At 57.2% G+C, this 13,351-nt stretch overlaps 1 protein-coding gene across 3 annotated transcripts; it reads right to left on the bottom strand.

Annotated features, from left to right (window-relative positions):
* Window positions 1–1,967: 1,967 nt before the first annotated feature.
* Window positions 1,968–12,385, bottom strand: SLC37A2 (solute carrier family 37 member 2). Of its 3 annotated transcripts, XM_038161626.1 has the most exons (20): window positions 12,229–12,385; window positions 10,046–10,127; window positions 9,849–9,936; window positions 9,411–9,489; window positions 9,082–9,217; window positions 8,603–8,679; window positions 8,342–8,508; window positions 7,928–7,965; window positions 7,527–7,706; window positions 7,310–7,400; window positions 7,170–7,232; window positions 6,602–6,687; window positions 5,739–5,787; window positions 5,373–5,446; window positions 4,810–4,888; window positions 4,634–4,731; window positions 3,750–3,814; window positions 3,437–3,485; window positions 2,857–2,889; window positions 1,968–2,228 (listed from the first exon to the last, which is right to left on the bottom strand). In XM_038161626.1, the coding sequence occupies exons 1-18, from the start codon at window positions 12,285–12,287 to the stop codon at window positions 3,443–3,445; spliced, it is 1,554 nt and encodes a 517-aa protein (XP_038017554.1). In that variant the 5' UTR covers window positions 12,288–12,385; the 3' UTR covers window positions 1,968–2,228; window positions 2,857–2,889; window positions 3,437–3,442. The 3 variants fall into 3 exon arrangements, with proteins under 3 accessions (XP_038017554.1, XP_038017555.1, XP_038017556.1); XM_038161627.1 differs by lacking the exon at window positions 2,857–2,889; XM_038161628.1 differs by lacking the exons at window positions 2,857–2,889; window positions 3,437–3,485.
* Window positions 12,386–13,351: the final 966 nt, after the last annotated feature.

The following is a 13,351-nucleotide window of genomic DNA, read 5'->3' as shown; positions in this document are numbered from 1 at the left end:
AGCCAGAGTGGAGGGGACTGAAGGCCCCTGCTGCCACTCTCCAAGCTGCCTGATCCCCTGTGCCACCCCATCACCCTCAGAGGTTTACAGGGAGCTGGTCCAACTGGCTAGCAAGTTTCCTCCTTTTTCCCCCCCACCCTTTTTTCCCCTTTGCTGATGAAATCGGCACTTAATAAAATCACATCAGGCCCAGATGTTTTCTCCTCGGGTCAAGATCCAAGGAGGTGAAGTCAATTAGAGCTGCAATTTATCCCAGGCACACACAGAGCCCCCGGCACCGGGCACTGCTCTGCCCTGGGCTGAGTCGGAGCCAGGCGCGATCCCCGGGTGGTGAGGGGATGCTAGCACATCCCAGGGGACAGCAAACACATCCCAGGGCACTGCAAACATCCCAGGGGACAGCAATGACATCCCAGGGGACTGCAAACACATCCCAGGGGACAGCAATGACATCCCAGGGGACAGCAATGACATCCCAGGGGACTGCAAACACATCCCAGGGGACTGCAAACATCCCAGAGGACTGCAAACATCCCAGGGCACTGCAATCATATCCCAGGGGATGCAGTCACATCCCAGGGGATGCAGTCACATCCCAGGGGACAGCAAACATCCCAGGGGACTGCAAGCAGATTCCAGGGGACTGCAAGCAGATTCCAGGGGACAGCAATGACATCCCAGGGGACAGCAAACATCCCAGGGGATGCAAGCACATCCCAGGGGATGCAATCACATCCCAGGGGATGCAAGCACATCCCAGGGGATGCAATCACATCCCAGGGGACTGCAAACATCCCAGGGGATGCAATCACATCCCAGGGGACTGCAAACATCCCAGGGGATGCAATCACATCCCAGGGGACTGCAAACATCCCAGAGCACTGCAATCACATCCCAGGGGATTCAAACACATCCCAGGGGATGTAAGTACATCTCTGGGGATGCAATCACATCTCAGGGGACAGCAAACATCCCAGGGGATGCAGTCACATCCCAGGGGATTCAAACACATCCCAGGGGATGCAAGCACATCCCAGGGGATGCAATCACATCGCAGGGGATGAAATCACATCCCAGGGCACTGCAATCACATCCCAGGGCACTGCAATCACATCCCAGGGGATTCAAATACATCCCAGGGGACTGCAAACATCCCAGGGAATGAAATCACATCCCAGGGCACTGCAATCACATCCCAGGGGATTCAAATACATCCCAGGGGACTGCAAACATCCCAGGGAATGAAATCACATCCCAGGGCACTGCAATCACATTCCAGGGGATGCAAGCACATGCCAGGGCATGGCAAACACATCCCGTGGCTTCCAAGCGCCCCAGCTCCGCGCACATCAAAGTTGCCCCCCCGCCCAGAGCACACAGCTGGCTGCACAGCTGGCCCTGGCTTCAGTCAGCTCACACCGAGGGGGCTTCTGAGCCCCATCGCTGCCCCGGGAGCCTGCAGGGCCGGCAGCCAGCAGCACCACTGTAACCTCCTGGGGCCACTCCTAATTAGAAGCGCCTAACGAAGATGATCAGCTGCCAGCACCGGACCGAGAGCAGCCAGAGTGTGTGAACAGTTCACCGTGGTGTGGGGGTTCATTCATGTTCTTCTTTTGGAGCTAAATGGCATGATTTTGGAATATTAATAATCAGGAAGAACATCGGGTTTAGTCTGTTTCTGCAGTGGGATGAGTCAAGGAGCAAACCTAGCTTAATTTGGGCTCAGCCCAGGGATGTTCCCTGTGTAGAAGAAGCAGCTTTTTGTGGGGAGGCAGGGCCTAAAGTGATTCGGCATCATCCTCCTGATCCAGATCCTGGAATACCAAGCACGGTATTGGCATACCAGACAGGGTCTGGATGGGTCAGGCTCACAAACGAGAGAGTGCACACGGGGGAAAGCAAGGAGAGGGGTGCGATCACTGCCCCCAGGTATTCACAGACTTGGCCGAGCCTGTCAGGACAGGGCATGGCGGCCACACGGATTTTACACGTTTTTATTAATAAAACGGCCGACGGTGCAGGATTGACCCAGAAAAGCGTTCGGCCGGGGCCCTTCGACCACTCCTCGCCCCTGCCTCCGTCGGGAGCAAACCCACGGCGGCAGCGAGCCCGCGGGGCCGGGCCCGAGGCTGGGCTGCGGCGGCGCCCGCGCTCCCTCCCGGCGTGCCCGGCTCTGTCCTCGCTCCGGCCCTGCGGCGGCTCCGGGGGCGCGTCACAACTCCTGAAACCTGCGGGGACAAGCGAGCGGCTCAGCGCCCCGCGGGACCGAGGGGGGACTGCGGTGCTGCCGGACACGGAGAGGGAGCACAGCTCTGCCGGGATGGAAAGGGAGCACAGCTCTGCCGGGATGGAGAGGGAGCACAGCTCTGCCGGGATGGAGAGGGAGCACAGCTCTGCCGGACATGGAGAGGGAGGACAGCTCTGCCGGGATGGAGAGGGAGGACAGCTCTGCCGGGATGGAAAGTGAGGACAGCTCTGCCGGGATGGAGAGGGAGCACAGCTCTGCCGGGAAAGCCCAGCCCCATCCGCAGCACCAGCAGGAGAAGCAGGCGCGAGGAGGAGATCCAGCCACTGTTTTGTCTCTGGCCGAAGCTGAAATGTCCCCAAAAATCCTACAGCGTTTGTGCAATCTCTGCAAGCTGCTCCAGAGACACTCCCCAAAGCCCTCCAGATACTGCAGTACTGCCACCAACTGAGCCAGCTGCTTCCCCCAGCAGAAAGCAGCCCGGGCTTGGTGCAAACACGGATGCTGTCAACCCCGAGGGCAGCTGTCACCCTAACCAGCCCCGGCACAGGAGAGCAGAGCCTGGCAGCCCTCCACCGGCAGCCGCAGCAGGAGGTTTGGGCTGCACTTACCGCAGCACGAGGCCCAGACTATTGCTCTTTCACCTGCAAACACAAGACATAAGGGACGAAACGTTCGCAGGGGCTCGGGGTCTGGCAGCCCCACTGCCAGGACTGGCGGTGGCCCCTTCCCTTAGATGTCACATGGGGCTGTTGGTGGCAGCGGGAGCCAGGGCAGTGCTGATTTGGAGATTATTCATACACTCGCTGCAGCGATTCGCCTATGGATTCGATTAGCCAGCCCTGGCTGCGTGTGATCAAGCTCAGCTGCACAGGTGGGCAAAGCCATAAATTCAGTTGTTTCAAGTGCATTAATCAATGCCAATCGATTGGGCACCTGGGCCGGTATCTGCTGAATCAGCCGGAGACAAGGATGCACTGCCCTCTCCCTGCTTCCTCCCACTCCCCCACCCTCCCACACTCTTCCCTGGCCATTGCAATTTGATCTTTTGATTCCCAAATCTTGATCTCGGCCCTGAATGATTGGAGCAGTGGCTATTTCTAGGCTGAGCCTGCGAAGTGAAACTCAGAATCAGAACGGATCAGGCTTGTGTTTGCATTTAATCCTCGGGGCTCAAGTGAAGGTACTTACACCGAGCTACTTCCCATCCATCACTGACTCTGTTAGCTGCACACTAGAGCTACAAAGACACAAGGACACTGTGTTTAGCACCCCAAGTGTTGTTTGAGGTGCAGATGGCTAAAATCCCCCAGGTGCTGCCTTGGCTTGAGGTGCAAATGTCTCAGAGGGCACAGGAGCGGGACACGGGGCGGGCGGCCTCGCGACGCCCGCGCGAAGCTGCAGCAGCGACAGCAAGGGATAACAAACATCCTTCTGGAGCAGCACCGACACCGGGCCCGGGCACCGGGGCACCGGGGGCCGCTCCGGGGGGGCAGCTACGTACCCTCTCTGCCTCGCCATGGGGCCACACCAGCCACGGGCCTCTTTGACCACCACACGAGCAAGGAGCTGCAAGAGGAAGGGCGGAGGGTCGCTGCAAGGCCGGGGGCACTGCAGCCTCCAGCCTTGGCGCGAGCGCTCCCACCACCAGCAGATCAATTCTACAGCTCCTCCCAGCGAAGGGCTAAACCTGTGCGAGGAGGAGGTTGCTGGGAATAGCCAAGTGAAAGCAGAGTTTTGGAGTCTGTGGGGAATAGATTTGGAAAGAATTCTCGAAACGTGATAGAAAGTTTACACAGTCTTGTGTATTTGTATGTAAATACTGAGATAAGGTGTATTGACTTAGGAAGGTTATGGACTAGAGAAGACATTGTTGAGAGAGAGATTGAACTAGAAATAAGTTTTAATAAGTTTCAAAATATGGTTTTGTAGAAAGACTAAATATTTTAGAGAATTAGAATTGTGAAAGATGTATTAGGAAAGATGTAATAGGAAAGATGTATTTAGGAAAGATGTAATAGGACTATGTGGGGAAAAAATATAGGTGATTAGTGTTAAAAGTAACAGTAATATTGTGTATAGGTTGAAAAACATTTATAAGGTATTGTTACTAGGAAATAGGTTTGTTTCTGATGGAATGGTGTTGAGTTTTTTGTGTCTCACTATTACTGAGATTGATAATAGAATAAAATCTTCTAAAACACTTCTCAGTTACCCCATCTCTGTAAAAGCTGAGAAAACCAAGAACCAGTACAGGCCTTTGCAGTTTGCCCTGTGCCTGGATGCCTTCTGAGAACCATCTGTGCCCTCCACCAGTGAGCAGACAGCTAAAAGGGAGCCTGTGACAGCCCAGGGCAGAGAAAGGAGTCCTACCAAGGAGACACCTACCAGACAAGCCAGGACATCAGCTGCTATCAGCATGTAAAACACGTTATTCCAGCCCGTGGGAGAGATGAGCCCTGCCAGCAGCGGCCCCAGCGCAGCACCTGTGGGGCACAGGAGCCACGTTAGCCCTGTCCCCACCCGAGAGGGGCCCAGGACCCCCAGCACCCCCCAGGACACACCAACAGATCCCGTGCCGTCGATGATGGCCGTGACGGTCGAGAGGGCTTTGGCATTTCCTTTGAGAGATTCATGGGTGCCCTGTAAGGATGGAGGGATAAAACATAAGGAGCAAAAGCAGCTTTGGGGTCCTGGCTGGCATTTCCCAGAGTGAGGCCAATGTCCCAGGCAGCAATTTCCATGTGTCAGACCCAGCCATGGATGGGAAGACCAAACTCAAATGCTGCCTGCAGCCAAACCATGGATCCCCAACAGCAGGCAGAAATTCCCAGAGGATCTGCCACCAAATATTGCCACTCTGCTTGTGCTCAGAGGGAGATGCAGCAAGGCTGAAACACAGCCATGTGGCCAAGGTGAAAAAGCAACAGGAAAAACCCCTGTGTTCAAGGGAGGGTGTGAAGTGCAGCTCCAGGTGTGACAGCTCTGCCCTTCTCCACTGGGCTTGGGAGGCATTGGAAAACAAAGGTAAAGTGCAAAAATCCCAGCAAATTATCCCTCTGGGAAAGAGGGAACAGCCTCTGGATGTGCAAGGGCAGCGTGGCGGGGTCCGAGGTGCAGCTCTTACCAAATCTGCCGACACCGCTGTTGTGATGAGCGCGTAGGGCCCGTTAACCAGAGCACCACAGATGATCAGCATCGCTGCAGAGGTACCCGGGGAGAGATTAAATCTTTAGGTGCAGGGAGCAGCAGGACATTGGCTCCATCATCCCCAGCCCGTGTGGGGACATTGCTGTCCCACGCATCCATCTCCTGTGCATCTCCATTTTCCCATGAAGATCCCACCCAGCAGGCAGTGAACACTCATCCAACACCACCCTCCCCCACATCCAGCCTGGGAGCCTGGCTCAAGAGGAGGAATAAAGGCAGGTAAATCCTCAGTGTCTTCCACCACTTCAGTGACAGGACCAAGCTGCACCATGGAGCTCCTTACCTATTGATGTGCCAATGCCGTTCTGACCCACATGGTTATACAGGAACAGCTGGAAAAGAGACACAAGGTGAACCAGTTATGGCTGCTCCAGCTGTTTTACCAAGAGTTTTCCTCGCAGCGTACCCTGGGAATGGGATGGAGAATGTGGGGGCCTGAATTACTGCTCGTGCCAAGCACCAGCTGGGATGGGGGGCTGAGTGCACCCCTGACCTCTGCATCCCACTGGCACGATGAAATACCTGGCAGCTGGCAAACAGAGGTGCTGCCATGATTTATGGCCAGTGAGGCTCTGCCACCTCCCACAGCTGCAGCCAGACACAATTTGCCCCAACGGTGCTCTCGGGGCTGTGGATGTGACCCAGCCCCTCTGCCCCCAGCACGTGCCAGCTCCTTCAGCAGGAGAGGCTCCCATCCCAGAGCCAGCCAGGATTGGATTACAGCTAATTAGCCATGCTGTGGAAGCAAAGCCAAATGAGCTCTGTGCAGGTGCCTGGGAAGCACGTCCAGGCCAAGTTCCAGTGGAGCGTGAGGCCGTTGGCATGGGGGCTTTTGGGACGAAAATCAAAGAGACAAAAGCTGGACGGCTCGGTAGGACCCCCAAGGCTTTGAGCAGAGTTATGGCAGGATGGAAAAACCGACAGGGTCTTTGAGTTGGCAAGGTCTCTGCAATCCCTCCCCAGCCCCTAGAGCTGGACATCCTTCCCAGAAACATCTGGGCACGTGAATCAATCCCAGCTCTCATCTCAGCCGAGCGCGTGACCAGCTCGTCCCGGGCGCTTGGGAAGAGGAAGGCAGCTGTGACTCAAAGGAGCCGGAGCAGAGGAAAGCCTCGTGACGGGTTTTGAGCCCGTGTGACAGCTCACCATGGGAGCAGCGACCACCAGCATCACGCAGCACGTGGTGGCTCTGCCGCCAGTGTAGTCAGAGATGAGGCCAGCGAAGATCCCCCCTACGAGAAAGAGTCACAGGTGCCACTCACACCACCCCAAAGGCAGAGCTCTGCCCTGGCTCAGCCCAAAATCAGCGTGATGCTCTTTCATCCCCCGTCTTCTGACCAGTATGCCCCCAAGGTTAAACATAACAATATCAGAGTGAAGAGCTTTGATTTATCCCTTCCACTTCCTCTCTGCAGATGGTTTCTCAGCATTTCCATGCCACTCTGGTCTCTTCCATGTTTGCAAACTGTAGGAAAAGGAGTGCCTGAGCAAGCGAGACCTGAGGAAAGAGGCTGTGATGGTCGGCAAAACAAATGGATGCCAAAATAAAATGGAGGGGCATTTGCTGCTTGCTGAGTGCTGTGAACACTGAACAAACCTCTTGGGGGAAAGAGATGGTGCTGCCTGTGGGGGGCACCAGCCAAGGCTGGTCAAGGCCAGGATTGTCCCTAAATCATCCCAGATCCACCCCCTCCATCCCGGTGTGTTGACAAACCTAAAATACCCCCGACATCAAAGAGGGTTGACAGGTCCCCGGCTTCCTTGGCACCGAAATGAGCTGTGGGGGAGAGGAGAGGGGTGAGGAGATGCTCCCCTTGCAAGGCTCGCTCCCGCCCCACTGTCCCCAAAACTCACCGACGTTGACAATGTAGAGGGGCAGCCAGTACAGGAAGGTGTAGCTCACCAGCTTGGCAAAGAGCAGGCACAGGGAGAACTCCACTACGCCCTGGGAGGAGAGGAGGGGACATCAGAGGAGCCCAACCTCCTCTGGATGGTGGGGTTTTCCTATTTCCTGCCCTGTGGTTGCTCTGAGCTGCTCTGGCTTTGCTCTATTCTCCATCCTAGCACTCACAGGTATCCGAAGTGCCCCAAGGAAGCTGATGGCTTCAGGCTCCTCAGCTGGCTCCTTGGGGCTCTTGGAGTGATCCACGCTGCTCTGGCCTGAGACGCTGAGTGGGCCCTCGTTGGAGATGACTGCTTCAGGATCCTTCTCACTGGTGGTCACTCCTCCAGGATCCTCATCAGCGGCCGTCTAAAATCAAGCCAAAAGCAGCAGATGTGGCTCTCATGGCTGGAGGAGACTGAAACATCGGCTCTGCTGCTGGGGCATGACCCAGAGGATGCTCCCAGTGGAAGAGCAACAACCATCCCCCGTAACAACTGAACATTGCTCTAATTCCTGCCATCACAACCTGATGACCCAGTTGTTTCACCCAGCCCAGGAGAGGCCCCTCAGCAACCGGCACGACTCACGTGATGCTGAGGTGGATTGCAGTCAACATCCTCAGGATCTGCAGGGAGAAAGAACACCCTGTGAGGAGAGCCTGGAGCAGCCCCACTCCTCCTGGTCTCCCTCCAGCATCTCACAGGGGCTGGGAACCCCCAGGTCTAGGCTGCATCTCTGGGTACTCTCTTCCCCAGTAAAGACCCAAAAGACTCCCCTGATACTTCCTAGAAAGGCTCAGAGGAATGACTGGTATGGGGGGTGAGCCTGCCTGGATAACCCCAGTGATGCTGAGCATCCCCACGGTGGTCAGATCCACATCCCTGCCAGCCACAGGTTGGAAATAAGCATTTGCAATTACCAAAAATGCTTAGAGATGGGCATGGTGGAAAATTGTATATATTATACTGGTTGTCTGCTGCGCCCCAGATGACAACACTCACACTCCACGAGGAAGAAGAAGCAGATGATGCCCACGATGGCGATGATGATGCCAGGCACAACAAAGGACAGGCCCCAGGCAGAGGAGACCCAGGCACCGGCGATGAGCGACCCTAAGATGTTGCCAACGGAGGTGTGCGAGTTCCAGATGCCCATGATCAAACCTCTCCTGGTGGGGACACAGCCGGGTCAGTGGCTCTGGGGTGGCTGCCAGGGTCAACAGGGACCAGGACTGCCATGGGACACGTAGGAGAAAAACTCACTTTCCTTTGCCGAACCAGTTTCCGACACATGCCACGACAGCAGGCCAGCCTGTTGTCTGCACCAGCCCATTGCAGACCTGCAAGAGATGGGAGCATCACCCAGCCAGCACCGACCACAGCCACGGAGCCCTGCACTGTTTGGGGCAACTGGGCTCAAAAATAGCCACCCCTATCCACAGCTGCTAAGAAAACACTGGGTTTGTTTGGTTTTTTCCCTGCTGGGGCAATCCTGGAGCCGTTTGCATCGCTCCCATGGCTGACCTGGGAGGGGCTGGTGTTGCCAAACCAGCTGCCCGGTTCGGAGCCGGGCACGCCCGGCGGTTTCGACGCCCACGCCACGCACAGCCAGGCTTTGCGGGGAGTGGAAATGCTCGGCGCTGCCCTGCTCAGAAACTGGGCCACCCCAACCCCTGAAGGCCACTGAAAAACTGGGATGAGGCCACGGTGGTAAAGCCTGGGCATCCTCCAGCACAACACACCTGCACGACGATGAAGTACCAGAGGACGTGGATGTCCCAGAAGTAGCCGAGGCCGAAAAGGGCGGTGAAGAGCCCGCTCAGCACCATTCCCCCCGACAGGTAATAGCGCAGAGGGAGGCGCTCCCCAAAAATGCCGCTGCAGAGAGAGGGAAGAGCACAAGAGAAGCTGTCACAGGTGATGCCAGCGACGGGCATTATCACACCGAGCCAGTACCTGAATCCCGAGCGGATCCCTGGCTGCTTTCCTGCCAGCACAACCCCATGCCAATGGAAACCAGCTCCCGCCAGACTGGCGCAAACTGGTGAGTGGAGGGAGAGGCCCTGGGTACCTGATAAACATCCCGATGGCGTAGGCCACCAGGAAGGCATTATCCAGCGCCCCAAAAAGTTCCTTGTAGTTGTCCCCATCTGGAAAACAAACATTAGGGCCACCTCAGCCTGGCCCCCATCTTGTGTCCCATCCCCGTGGCTGCTGGCTTGGTCTTGTCCCCCATTCCCAAAAGCCTGGTCTCCATGGGGGCTTCTGGGGGCATGGCCAGGTGCCATCAGCACTGGGACCTGGTCCTGTCCTGGATGTCACCACCCACTGCTGCCCTTTGGCCCAGGGGCATGGGACAGATCTTCATCACTTAATTACCTCCGGGTGCCTAATGAGCAGCTGGCTCCCTGCCAGTCCCTGGCCGTGACCTGCTATTAGGGAATGGGGGAGCCCAATTTGGCTGCCACAAGCATGGGTTTTGGGGTGCCTGGGGGGGACTCAGCCTTACCAAAAGGGGCCCAGCTGCACCATGTGGTGCTGTTGGAGTCATTGTGGGGGTTCGGGCCCAAGGCTGAGCAGTTGGGGTGCAGCTGGCTCTGCAGGGAGAGAGAGAGGGGGTGAAATCAAAGTGCTGTCAGCACCCCCCTCCCCATGTGCTCCTTCCTGGTTCCCTGTCCCCACAGCAGGGGTGAGGCTGGAGCTCACCTTGACGATGCTGATGGGTTTTCGGGAGAGGTGGTAGCTGGTGTAGGAGAGGAAGGTCAGAACCAGAGTCAGTCCCCGATAGCTGCGGGAGGAAGGAAGCAGAGAGGTCAGGGGCTGTGGGACAGGGATGGGTGGCCTCAGCACCCAGTGGGACTCTTCTACTGGATTGGTGACCTGAACCAGCTCAGCTGAGCTGATCAGGACGTGAGCAGACCCCCTAAAAAAGCCCAGGCTGTGGCTTTAAAAGATCAGCTGAGTTTTGTGGGGAACATCAAGCAGTGTTTCCACCTCCTCAAGCAGTTACATCCCACCGAAACACAGGGTGAGCAAGTGCCTTCCTGGTGTCACGAGTGGAAACTGTGCTGATTCATCATCACTCCCAGGGTTAATCAAAGATAAGCCGGAAAAAAAAGCAGGGGGCAATACCAGCTCCCCTTCCTCCACCAAAAAGCCATTTCATCCCCTTTGTTTGGATTAAATGCAGGGAAAGGGGGAGTCGGGGCTCAGGAAATGGGGATACTGCACCAATCAACGCTAACAGATAAAGCCTGGAGAATCCCAAGTAGGATCTAGCACTCTCTGGAGCAAGATGAGTATCTCTGAAGGAGCTATCCTGCCTTCAGGAAGGGTTTTATGGCAGCACAGACTATGCAAGTAGTCAGGGGCAGCTGCAGCACACAGACATGTCACGGGGTTGCTCCAAGTTAGAAAAAAAACCAAGCTTTCCTTTGGTGGTTTTGGCCCATTCTGCTCCTCTGTGCAGTTTCACTTCTCCCTGGAGCTGCAGCAGTGACGGGTGTCCTGCACATCCAGGGCAACTCCCTGTGCTGTGGTGCTGGCTCCAAGGCTGCACTGTGGCTGAGAAACTGCTGCTTCCCACCCCAAAAAATGAATAAACCACCCAAAATCACTGCTAGTGACTGCAGGACCAATCCAAGAGGAGCAGAGAGGCCACGGTAGGGGAAGATAAAGTTCACATGCAGCGCCCCCCTGGGCCAGACACTTGGGTGTCGGGTTCTTTCTTTTTACCCTACGTGTTCTGGCAGAGAAAATTCCAGCAGATGGAAAAGCAGGGGTGTCTGGCAATGGGCTTCCAAAAAATCCGACTATTACTTGAAATTAAATGGGCAGCAGTCCCATCACCTCATCAAAGGATAAGGCAGTAGGCAAGGTCTCCGTTTTGGCCACATCCCACTGAATTTTGAGTGTGAGGGCCTGAGACATCTGCAGGCTGTCAGGTCCTGTGCCCATCTCGAGGTTCCCCCCGCCCCAGGCCGAGTCCCAAGCCCTGGGCTGCAGTCGGTGTGGGCTGATCCCGTCTCACAGTGGGTCCAGCGCCTGAGGGCGATGCTGTGCCCTGGGGAGTGACCTCTCATCCATGTCCCCAGCCCAGGTCTCATCCCTGTCCCGTGTCAGTCCCCAGACAAGTGGCCTCCAGTCTGGCACTGGTCCCAGGGCTGGCCCCATGCTGGTGCCGGTCCACTGGAGCCTCCATGCCACTGCCAGTCCCTATGCCCAGGGCCAGTCTCTATCCCAGTTCCACTTCCAGCGGTTGCCAGTCCCCAGTGGAATGCCACCCCCTCCTCTCTGACCCGGGGCTGATCCCTGTGCCGGTTCTGGTCCCCGTCCTGGTGTCAGCTCCAGTGTCCAGGGCAGTCTCTGTTCCAGTGCTGGTCCACGGAAGAGTGAGCCCCGTTCCAGAGACCATCCCTGCCCGATGCCAGTCCCTATCCCGGTTCGTCTCGATCCCGGTGACAGTCCCGACCCCAGTGCCGGTCCCTATGTCCAGGACCAGTCCTGATCCCGGTCCCTATATCCAGGGACATTCCCGATCCCGGTCCCTATATCCAGAGCCAGTCCCGGTCCCGGTCCCTGTCCCTGTATCCATGGCCAGTCCTGATCCCGGCGCTGGTCCCTATATCTAGTCCCGGTCCCGGTCCCTGTATCCATGGCCAGTCCCGATCCCGGTCCCGGTCCCTATATCCAGTCCCGATCCCGGTCCCGGTCCCTATATCCAGAGCCAGTCCCGATCCCAGCGCTGGTCCCTATATCCAGTCCCGCTCCCGGTCCCTGTGTCCATGGCCAGTCCCGCTCCCGGCGCTGGTCCCTATATCCAGTCCCGGTCCCTGTGTCCACGGCCAGTCCCACTCCCGGTGCCGTGCCCCCTCCCCGCTCCCGCTCACCGGCTGTCCCGGGGGAGGGCGCGGAGCAGGCGAACCCCGGGGGCGAGCGCTGCCCTCATGGCGGGCGGCGGCGGCGGCGCTCGGGCACCCCCGGCTCCTTTTCACCGCCCCCGGGGCCGCCGCTCCCGCCCCGCCGGCCCCGGTCCCGCCCCGGCCCGGCCCGGCCCCGGTTCCTCGGCCGCGAAGGGTGAAGCGGGCTGTCCTCGCTCCCTCGAAAACAAACACCGCCCTCAGCTGCGGCTGGAACGAGGGAACGGCCGCGCTGGGCAGCGGGAGGCGGCTCAGCCCCCGAGGCACCGAGCGGCCCTTTTCATGTGCCCCCGGGGCTCTGCGAGCTCCCCCGATGCTCTGTTTTCCAGCAGAAAAAAACTGGATTTAACTTTTCCCTTCCCATCCCAGCAACCCCCGAACAGGCGTCACTGCCCTGATGGTGACTGAGCTGCCCCAGACATGGCTCAGGGTTATCGCCAGGGATGGTGTGAGTCCTTCTTTCCTCCCACCCCCTTTCAAAGTATCCAATTTGTCTTGCTAGGGGCAGATTGAGGATGAGGAGCAGCAATAATTAAAGGAATAAATACAGCTAAGCCCCGAATCAGCCCACAGCGCCCTTGGGGATCACTCCAGAGGTAGAAACAGGGGTCCCCCGCGGCCTGAGCAAGTTCCTTGGGGACATGCCAAGGAACTGCTTGTCCTCAGCTGCCCTAGAGATGAAATCAGTCACAAGAAACCCATTTACAGCTTTAGCCCTTTGCTACCTTGCCCCCTCCTGGGGCAGATCCTGCCCTTTCCAAACCCACTCCAACACCCTGAATCAGGGCTGCAGCACTGACGCAAGCAGCTGTTAATAAACAGCATTAGCCACCACGGATCCCTCAGTGAATGATTCTCCAGGAGGAACCAAGGAGCAGTCCCTGGCTCCGTGCCTCCGTGCCACCTCTGGACCGGAGGTGGGTTTGCTTTGTGCCCAATGGGATGGGAGCAGGGAAAAGAAATGATCCGGCACGCTCGGCCACCCATCCTTCCTGCCGTGGTTAATATTGGAGAGGGCGGCCAGCAAGGAGTAAATATTAATGACAGGGTATGGAGTAACCTCTGCCCGGCACCACGTTACCTCACCACAGGC

Source organism: Motacilla alba, chromosome 24, assembly GCF_015832195.1.
Source record: "Motacilla alba alba isolate MOTALB_02 chromosome 24, Motacilla_alba_V1.0_pri, whole genome shotgun sequence".
NCBI classification, from domain to species: domain Eukaryota; kingdom Metazoa; phylum Chordata; class Aves; order Passeriformes; family Motacillidae; genus Motacilla; species Motacilla alba.
The sequence above is the reverse complement of the archived record's forward strand: the minus strand, read 5'-3'. Positions and strand labels throughout refer to the sequence as shown.